This window comes from Podarcis cretensis (assembly GCF_951804945.1).
Source record: "Podarcis cretensis genome assembly, chromosome: 11".
In the NCBI taxonomy this organism is placed as follows: Eukaryota; Metazoa; Chordata; class Lepidosauria; order Squamata; family Lacertidae; genus Podarcis; species Podarcis cretensis.
The window spans coordinates 45806384-45816165 of NC_137180.1; the positions used below are offsets into that span (position 1 = coordinate 45806384).

Genomic DNA, 9782 nt, shown 5'->3' on the forward strand with positions numbered 1-9782 from the left:
TGCATAACCTGGAACATGGAAAAGCAGGACTAAGACTATGGAAAAGCAAAGAAAATATATATGTTTGTATGCATGTGTGTGATCGCTCTGTCTGGGAGCAGGGGTATGGCTCAGGAGAGCAAAGAGAACAACAACAAGAGGGTGATATCCATGGCACTCTCTGAAAATGCTATTTAACTAGAGAAGATACAATGTAACAAAGTATCTGGAGTGAAATCTCCAGCTAGTTTCTAATGGTTGTGGATTTAATCTGCGTCCTCCTTTGAGGACAGAACATTTTAACACAACACACACAGAAGAAGTCGGTCTTGCTATTTCATTTAAATAGCAACGTAAATGTGTTTATTGCCATACAAATAAATCAGCCAAAGCATTTAAAAGCACCAGCATTGCTCTTGTACAGCTCTCACTGACCCAAAGAGCCAAACATAGGAATAGCGCTTACGATTGATTGCACTTTTGACAGTCCAGACAAAATTTCACTTTAGGCATTGGAGTATCTTGAGAGGATTCAGGTGTACCTGAATTTCATGTTATACTTCCTTTGGTCTGTTTAAGAGAAATTTAACCAGTTGAACTAGAATTTCATCATTAAATCCTTTCACATTGTTTTCTTCGATTGCTTCGTACAGCGGCCTACTTTCAGTTCCCCAGCAAATATTCTTTCTTGGGTTATTTTTATCAGAATCAGCAGATAGAGCCAAGGTATTCAACTGGTAACAAAAGAAGCTGAAGTATCTTCCGTCGGTAATCACAGCCTGCGATACAAAAGGCCGGGTCACATCTGCTTCACTCCAGAATCCTGGGAGAGAGGGGAGGAAAAAAGCAGCAGCTAAACAAAAGCATTTTCCTATCAACAACAACAAAAAAAGCAGCAAGCCTTTAAAAGCCAAGTCATTGCAGATACATTGTAAAAGGTTGCATATTTTAATAGCTTACTAGCTTTTCCCATCCTGGTGCCTTCTGGATGTCCTGGACAGCTTCTGCCATCTACTGGTCTTTGCTGGCTGGGGCTGATGAGAACTGCAGTGCAAAACATCTGGAGGGCACCAGGTTGAGGAAGGCTGGTTTAGAGCTCCAACTTTGCAGTCAGTCATGCAACTTACAACAAAGAGGAAGGGCCCCTAGAGGGGAAATAGCCTGAATAAAACACCTTATGTCTGGCAAGAACTAAGAGTCAGCCAGCGGCAAAAGCACAAACTAAGAGCTATACAGGTAAGGAAAAGGTAAAGGACCCCTGGACGGTTAAGTCCAGTCAAAGGTGACTATGGGGTGCAGTGCTTATCTCGCTTTTAGGCCAAGGGAGCTGGAGTTTGTCCTCAGACAGCTTTCCAGGTAATGTGGCCAGCATGACTAAACTGCTTCTGGTGCAACAGAACACTGTGACGGAAGCCAGAATGCAAAGAAACGCAGTTTACCTTCCCATCACAGTGGTATCTATTTATCTACTTGCACTGGCATGCTTTCAAACTGCTAGGTTGGCAGGAGCTGGGACAGAGCAATGGGAGCTCACCCCGTCACAGGGATTCGAACTGCCAACCTTCTGATCGGCAAGCCTAAGAGGCTCACTGGTTTAAACCACAGCGCTATACAAGATATTCCCCATTCTACAAGGGGTCATAGCTGCTCACAGTTCAACACCCTTTACCTCCTCAAGCTACAAGACCATGCCAACAACATTTTCATGGATTTCAAGTGCAGATACTAGTCCCACCTCACTTCCCCACACACACTGGGTTTATCTGTTCCACCCCAGCCTTTCTGTATTGAGTGGAAAGGCCTGAAGGCAGTTTGCAAACATGTTCAGCTAAGCACATATACAATATCCCAAGCAAGCATGAACCATGTATGATTAGAGGTCCTAATTACACTGAGACTTGCTACCATGTTCATCAGAAGTATTTACAAGCCTCTTTCAGATCTTCCAGTTCAAGATGAGAAGGCCAAGTGCAGAGTGGACATGCCTAATTCTCACATACTCACTCCACATTCACATATTCTTTAGAATGCATTAATAAGGCTAAGATAAATCACATGGCTGTATCATCTTCTAAAAGTTATATTTGTGAGCTTGCTATTTACCTTATCTTGCAACACTGGCTATCATCTTTAACTATTGACCTACCTTGGTACATTGCTTGGGCTCCAGTCCAAGCAAAAAGACTTGCAATTGCGTTAGCACGGCAAGGAACTTCAACCTGATCGAAGAGATTCATTTTTATAAGCCTGTCCCTTTTCAGCCTGTCGGGAATTAAATGAAACTGCGTATGTCCATAGGCACATGGATCTGCTACATTTGATCCTAAATCCCGCAAGAGAAAGAATTGTTTTAGATTTTAGCATGTAGAATGCTTAGATAAATGTACCAATTCATCCAATAACAGATTTCTTAGCTGTTTTAACTTCAAATTTCTTAACAATATAGTGATGCTGACAGGTATGTTTTTTAAAAAATTAATTTAAATATGAACACAATGCCATACAAAATGCAACTGTTTTATATCCCTTGCAGAGAAATACAGTATGTATAGATGGTCAGGTCATGCATCCATAGCCGAGACCAGAGGACGAATGACAGCTGGAAGGAGCGCAGAGACAAAACTCCATGGTGCATCTGCAACAGCACAACAGGATGCCTTTATCTGCCCCAGCTGCAATAAAACAGGTCTCTCCCATATCAGTCTCTACAGCCACAGCAGGTGCTATAACCTTCCAACCGTCTGACTTCACTCCCAAAGGTGCACTCCTCCATTGTCTCCCCAAGACAGACTGATGCCAACTAACAAGCCTTTTAGATAAAGATTGTGAACCTTTAGAAATATCTAACATCTACTTCAAACAAGGAGTAAATTTAAAGTGCATAGGCCATTCTGAAATCAGGAGTGCACTGGCTTAGCACACTATGCCAATATAACAGTGTCACAGCTATAAATTTGTTCCAAAAAAACCCACAAGATTAGGCATCCTAATCCAACAAAGTATAAAACTTATCAGGAAAGTATTTTACCATAGTAGCAAAGTGAACTACACAATGAACTGCATGCTGGAAAATTCATAGTTTAAATGCCAACTCAACTTCAACATTGCTATGTGTATTAAGAAAGCCAGTTATTTCAGCCAGTTAACCCCAATGCATAATGTCATGATAACAGTGGCCCACTTGAGAGATTGACCATAAGGTTTAATACAATATATGGAAAGCAACTTGAAAGGTTATCTGCAAATGCCTAATATCATGAGTTGCTAATATAATGAGTTGCTGAAGTCCTCTTGCAAAGTGATTTATTTTGTTAAAAAAATAAACATGAAAACACTGAGAAGAATGGCATGAATTATATTTTGTTCATACTGAATTACAGCATCAAGACATGTTAAAGTATTTTGCATCTGAAGTATATGTCTACAAATTCATTGAGTAGAGACTTTAGAGATTAGCATTCTGATGTGGCAGTCTTACCTATAAATATTTTATTATCATACTGTCGTTTGAACATTGGAAGCTTGTCAGGCAAGACATTAATAACAGGAATATCTCCAGGAGCCACATAGTCCAGGGGCACAAACTTAAGGGGAGAAAAAAGAAAACCATTCAATAAACTGATATACAATCACCCAGTATTATGCATTTATTTTAAAAAATAATGCCCTGCTTTACACCACTTCTGCCTACAAAAAATAAAAACATACAAAATTTAAAACATACATTAAACCATTATTTTAAAAAAACAATTATAACATAATTATTATTAATGATAAGAGGGTGCTCTCACTATTGACCTCTTAAATATTTGACCTAAATTACAATGCAATCTGTAATTTACCACTAGCATGATTGTCTAACGGGAGATGTAATTCTCCCAAATGATTTCACAATGCTATGACGACAGGAGACATAGTGGGTTACTACTGTGTCCAAACCAGGCTCATGGTTTGCCTTGCTCCAAACCAACCATGAACTGTAGCCAAGGTTTGTTCTTGGCCTACCGTTCACAGCTTGTTTAGGGGAGACAAACCACGGCATAGACCTTCACCCACGCTTTCCCCTACCTTTTAATTCCCTTGTTCTCCCTGTCTGAGGTGCTGCTACTGCTTCAGTGTTAGAAACTGAGATATGAAAGCTAGAAGTTAAATGACACCTTAAACATAGGTTATGGACGCAACAACAGAATATCTAGGTGCACTTTTTAATAACAAGAATACAAAACTGAAAATGAATGAATTGCAGCTAAAATATTAGGCTCATTTTCACATGGTCTAGTCCTTCCCATGCCCACCCCCCTAATATTCTTAAGAAGGTCTCTTCTCCAGTCTTCAGAAAATAGCTGGAAGTGGGGAGGCAGAAAAAAGTCCTCCTTTTCTTCCACTCTGGAGTTTTAATCTGAAATCTTAGCTGCAGTACTGTGCCCAGAGTTCAGAAGCTGCTCGTGCTAATGACATTCCCTGTCGCAAAATGCACCTAGACCAATGAGAGTTTTGAACACTGTACTGCTTCATACCACTCAACTCACTTTACAACAGGTTTCGCTACCTAGCCAATCAATGGCTTGAAAATAAAAAAGGCTCCTATGAATCCCAAGGGGAGGTTATCCATAGTTTATCAACATTTCATTCATTCTGGATTCCCCCTCTCTCTCGCAGTCCTCTGAGTACCCATAAAATATTTTCTGGAGGGTTGGGGAAGCTTTGCAGCAGATTTGGGAGGCATGAGGAAGGTGCATGGGAGAAAGGGAGAGTTCGCTTGTATAATGTTGAATGTTGCCAAAGTACCAGCCCTCGGGGGGGGGGGGGTTGCACAATGTATCTTTGCATGAGCCATCAATTTCCTTCTATTCAGATGACACACCCACATCAATGAGTTATGAAAAAACATAGGGGATGAGGTTTTCTGAGGATAAGTCGTTATTACTGCTATACACTTTCCAGTTTAAATTCAGAAAAATAATGTGCCTTAGTTATCAAGCATTTCAGGAAAACTCTGCTATAGTCTAATTTCTTCATAACAAGGGCTATTTCAACCAATACATATTCAATTTAATTAAACTGTAGACTTCAAAATGTGGTATATAATAGAAGAGATCTATTTAGGGGTCAATACTCACCCCTGAAGTAACCAGAAATAGCAAATCCATTAATCTTTATGAAATTGGACTTCATACCTCTGAAAGCTGTTTTCGTATACGAATCTGACAGTGAGGCTTATCATCAATCTGAAATCTCAGTGGGTCAATTCTACCCTTTCGATGTCCACGAGGAACCACTGTCTCACCACGCAGCCAATAGAAATTTACTTCTGGTTTGAGGTCTGAAATAACAAGAGTGTCTTTAATGCCTCCTGCAGTCAAGAGCCCACCAGAGATATTAAACATGCCTGTAGTCAAGGATGTATGCATGACGACATAGCAATTTTTGTGCACACATACATGCTGAATATCTGTGCACACTTCTGAACCTTAATATGTGAAAAATCACAGTAAATCAGTTAAATGAGGAACAAGTACAACTGATGTAAGCTGTAGGAGACGTACTTTCAACACTAGAAGCACCTATACTAGACAATGCTAGATAAATGTCGCCAACGAAACAGAAGCTACTTGGAATTATGTATGGCGTCCATCTCTGATCTGTACAAGAAGGGGATTTTATGCATCTCTATGCTTCACAAATTATTTGCTATGCATGTGTGTAACTGATTAAAAGTATAACACCTCCCCCCCCCCAACACACATTCCTCCTTAGTGCACACATTGCTAGGGATCATGACTAGATTATTATTATTACATTTGTGAGTCACTTTATCTTACCCAATGCAACTTACAACCAAACAAATGATAAAACCCTGCATGGGTACATTAAAACCAAGGAGGGAAAGAAATACATTGATGGGATATACCCGGAAGCTGTAAACCGGCTCCCTCGGCCAATAAAGCGAGATGAGCGCCGCAACCCCAGTCGGTCATGACTGGACCTAATGGTCAGGGGTCCTTTTACCTTTAATAGCTATTAATGATAAATTAACATGTGCCATTAAGGTAAGACGGGGAATATGCAGGAGAAATGACTTTGTGGAGATATGGAAGGTGTTTGTAGAATGGAAAGAGGTCAAACCATCACAAGAGATGTTAAAATTTTGGAAGGTTGGATAGCTACAATGGAATTGTTTCGGTGGTGGGGTGCACATTCTTATTCTTATTTATTTATTATTATTGTCAAAAGGAAAAGGAAAGAAATGCATTGAATACATCTCTCCCACTTCTAAAAGGACAAAAATGGTTAAAGGCAAAAGGCCTGGTTCTATAGGAAAGGTTTTTGCCTGGCACCTATATAAAGAAATTGACAGAAACCCCCTTCCTTTTATTTTGATTCCTGGAAGCCAACAGCTCAGACTACTCGAATACCTTCCTCTCACCCCTCTTTCTTTCTATCTCTCTCTCTCTCTCTCTCTCACACACACACACATGCACACGTGTCCCACTGCCCACCGCCTCGCGCTTACACACACGCACCCAGGGCCGAGGAGGAGCCGAGCACCGGGTTGGCGCTGGCCAGTCGTGTCGTCAGGCCGAGCGCCAGCTGCGTGAGGAAAGGCGCCGGCCCCTGCTCGATGGCGCGGAAGAGAAAGGGGCGCCGCTTGCGCTGGTAGAAGTGCTCCTGGAGCAGCGCGTCGCACACCGCGGAGCGCAGCTCGGCCAGGTCCCAGCCACCTCCTTCCCCTTCTGCTCCTCCTGCCGCCGCCGCCGCCACGGGGCCGGGCAGCCCCGGCACGAAGACGGTCTTGGTGTAGTCCTGGTACCAGCGGTCCGCGTTCACGGCCCACGTCTGCGGGTAGACCACGTACTTGCGCCGCTGCCGCTTCCCGTAGATGCGCAGCTTCTCCTCCACCGAGGGCGCGTCGTGGATCTCCTGGTAGAAGCGCTCCCGGCGGCGCTGCTTGGCCGCCTTGCTCTTCGCCGTCAGCGACGCCACCACCGGAGGGTAAAGCGACGGGGCGGCGGCGGCTGGGAGAGGATTCGGCACCGGCAACGCCCCCGAGGGGCCCGCGTGGAGCCACCGCCGCGGCCGGCCGTCGCGCAGAAACCGCAGCCCCCTGGACGCCGCCATCTTGCCCGCGAGAAACCGGAAAAGGGGAAAGGAGCGGGGAGGGCCGCTTCCGGGCGCGTCGGGAGCAGCCGTTGGCTGAGCGCCCCTCACGTGATCCGCAAAGAAAAGGGCAACCTGCGCGCTGCCCCGAGGCTCGGCGGGAGAGAGAGGAGCGACGTCCGGCAACTGCGCATGCTCGTTGTCCTTATACGGAAGCGTCTGGGATTGGAGCCTTAGCGGCGCCTTGCAATTCCATCGGCGATATACTTGTATGCCGCATTTTCCATTTCTATGACTACGCTCGAGGTGGCTTGCAGCATGTCATTAAAAAACTGATCAAATTTAATAAACGATACATTATTTAGATGTGTTTGTGGAGAAGGGAGGGTTTTTTATTGTATTACTCTTGTTTTTATTATGTATGCTGTGTCCTCGTTTTTGTATTTTTATGTTGTGGGTCGCCCTGTGGTCTCCTGGGGAAGGGCAGTTTGCAAATTTGTAAATTTGTAAATGGAAGAAATGGAGGCAGTGAGAGATTTTACTTTCTTGGGCTCCATGATCACTGCAGATGGTGACAGCAGCCACGAAATTAAAAGACGCCTGCTTCTTGGGAGAAGGGCAATGACAGGCCTAGACAGCATCTTGAGAAGTAGAGACATCACCTTGCCAACAAAGGTCCATATAGTTAAAGCTATGGTTTTCCCAGTAGTGATGTATGGAAGTGAGAGCTGGACCATAAAGAAGGCTGATCGCCGAAGAATTGATGCTTTTGAATTATGGTGCTGGAGGAGACTCTTGAGAGTCCCATGGACTGCAAGAAGATCAAACCTCTCCATTCTGAAGGAAATCAGCCCTGAGTGCTCACTGGAAGGACAGATTGTGAAGCTGAGGCTCCAGTACTTTGGCCACCTCATGAGAAGAGAAGACTCCCTGGAGAAGACCCTGATGTTGGGAAAGATGGAGGGCACAAGGAGAAGGGGGCGACAGAGGACGAGATGGTTGGATAGTGTTTTCGAGGTTACCAGCATGAGTCTGACCAAGCTGTGGGGGGCAGTGGAGGACAGGAGTGCCTGGCGTTCTCTGGTCCATGGGGTCACGAAGAGTCGGACACGACTAAACGACTAAGCAACAACAACAACAACAAATAATAATAAAACAACCACCACCATCGATTTACACAGCTGCAAACTGTAACAAAATTAGCCATAAACAAAGAAAACACATCAAAAAGAGTATGCAAGAAAAACAAACCGATTTCCACGTAAATCATTAAAAAAAATGTACAAAGGGAAAATGCCCCACTCCAGACCTGCACCAGTGGTTGCTGTGGCATTACCAGTAGCTAGAGGCAAGTGCTAGGAAAATACGTAGAATTGGTAGGAGGAGTTGGGTGCAGGTGAGGCGAGACCAGCTATGTGACTAGAAGTAGCACCAGACAGGACACCGAAGGCTTTGCACAATTTTCTGCAGAAGTAGAATCCAGACAAAGTGTCCATCTGTCCAGTGGAAGGTCAATCCTTGAGTTCACAAAGTGATTAATAGATCATGCCTATGAAGTGACTCAGAATATCCTGCCAAGGGGCTGAAGTAAATTGAGGTTTCTGCTCCAGAGGATCCAATCCCATTGCATTTCTTGAGGATTTTAGATGCTACGATCATTTCCAAAGTTAGCTATTCAGGTAACGGTTTTGTTTTTGCATTTGCTAGGTCTGTGTCAGTGGTATCCAGCACTGTGGCATCCAACTTTATCCCCTCTTGAAAATTTGCCAAAGGCGTTACATATGGTATATTATTGCATCACTATTTGAATTCAAAGTGTAGTGCAATAAAATACAGGATAATAAATAAAAGAAGCAATGGAAAGACAATTAAAAATCAGTACAGTTCTCAAACTTAATCCGTTCCGGAAGTCTTTCCAAAACCAATGCGTTCCAAAACCAGGGCGCGCTTTCCCATAGAAAGTAATGCAAAATGGATTAATCCGTTCCAGACTTTTAAAAACAACCCCTAAAACAGCAATTTAACATGAATTTTACTATCTTACGAGACCATTGATCCATAAAATGAAAACAATAAAAAATGTACTGTACTATAAAATAAATTAAAAGTATTGTAGATGATAAAAATTAAAATCTCTTACCTGCACTGATGATAGTCATTGTTTGGATGGGGGGATTTTATCCATTTCCGTAGTCACACAATCAATCAATCAGCAGCTGAACTGGGATCCACACAGTCACAAAAACAAATAAACTGAAAAAGCCTCAAAACAAAAAACTCAAAAGAAATAGCAAAAACAAAAGCACCAAATATAAGCTGCAAATATCACCTCAGAGAACTGCAATTGGAAATGGAAGGCTTGAATTACAGGGGGGGGGGGGCGATGCAAATTAGCAGTGCAACGGGAAGCACGGGGATGCAAATCAGCAGTGCAACAGGAAACATAAGGGGACTCAAAATGGAGCACATACTGCTTCCGAAAAAGAGTTCCAAAACCGGAACACCTACTTCCAGTTTTGCAGCGTTCAGGTTCCAAGTTGTTTGTGAACTAAGCTGTTCGAAAACGAAGGTACCACTGTATGGATGTTGAATGCAGCAGACATGCCATCTCCCATCCTTGATCACAAATTTATAGCCGTGTTGTGGACCCCCTGAATAAAGCTTGCAGACCATAGTTTGGAAATACTGGTCTATATTTTATATAC

At 43.2% G+C, this 9782-nt stretch overlaps 1 protein-coding gene across 1 annotated transcript; it reads right to left on the reverse strand.

Moving 5' to 3' along the window:
* Positions 1-301: 301 nt before the first annotated feature.
* On the reverse strand, positions 302-7113 carry MRPS30 (mitochondrial ribosomal protein S30). The gene is made up of 5 exons (XM_079995006.1): positions 6504-7113; positions 5157-5302; positions 3458-3563; positions 2126-2302; positions 302-802 (listed from the first exon to the last, which is right to left on the reverse strand). Exons 1-5 carry the CDS (start codon positions 7096-7098, stop codon positions 534-536), a joined length of 1293 nt encoding a protein of 430 aa, XP_079851132.1. The 5' UTR covers positions 7099-7113; the 3' UTR covers positions 302-533.
* Positions 7114-9782: the final 2669 nt, after the last annotated feature.

What these genes read in the sequence shown, in the direction of transcription:
- MRPS30 (XM_079995006.1), bottom strand. Translation starts at nt 7,098, where the DNA reads ATGGCGGCGTCCAGGGGGCTGCGGTTTCTGCGCGACGGCCGGCCGCGG. An exon ending in CGGCTCCTCCTCGGCCCTGG is followed by an intron (nt 5,303 to 6,503) that starts GTGCGTGTGTGT and finishes TTGTTATTTCAG; the next exon opens with ACCTCAAACCAGAAGTAAAT. An exon ending in AGCCCAAGCAATGTACCAAG is followed by an intron (nt 803 to 2,125) that starts GTAGGTCAATAG and finishes CCTCTCTCCCAG; the next exon opens with GATTCTGGAGTGAAGCAGAT.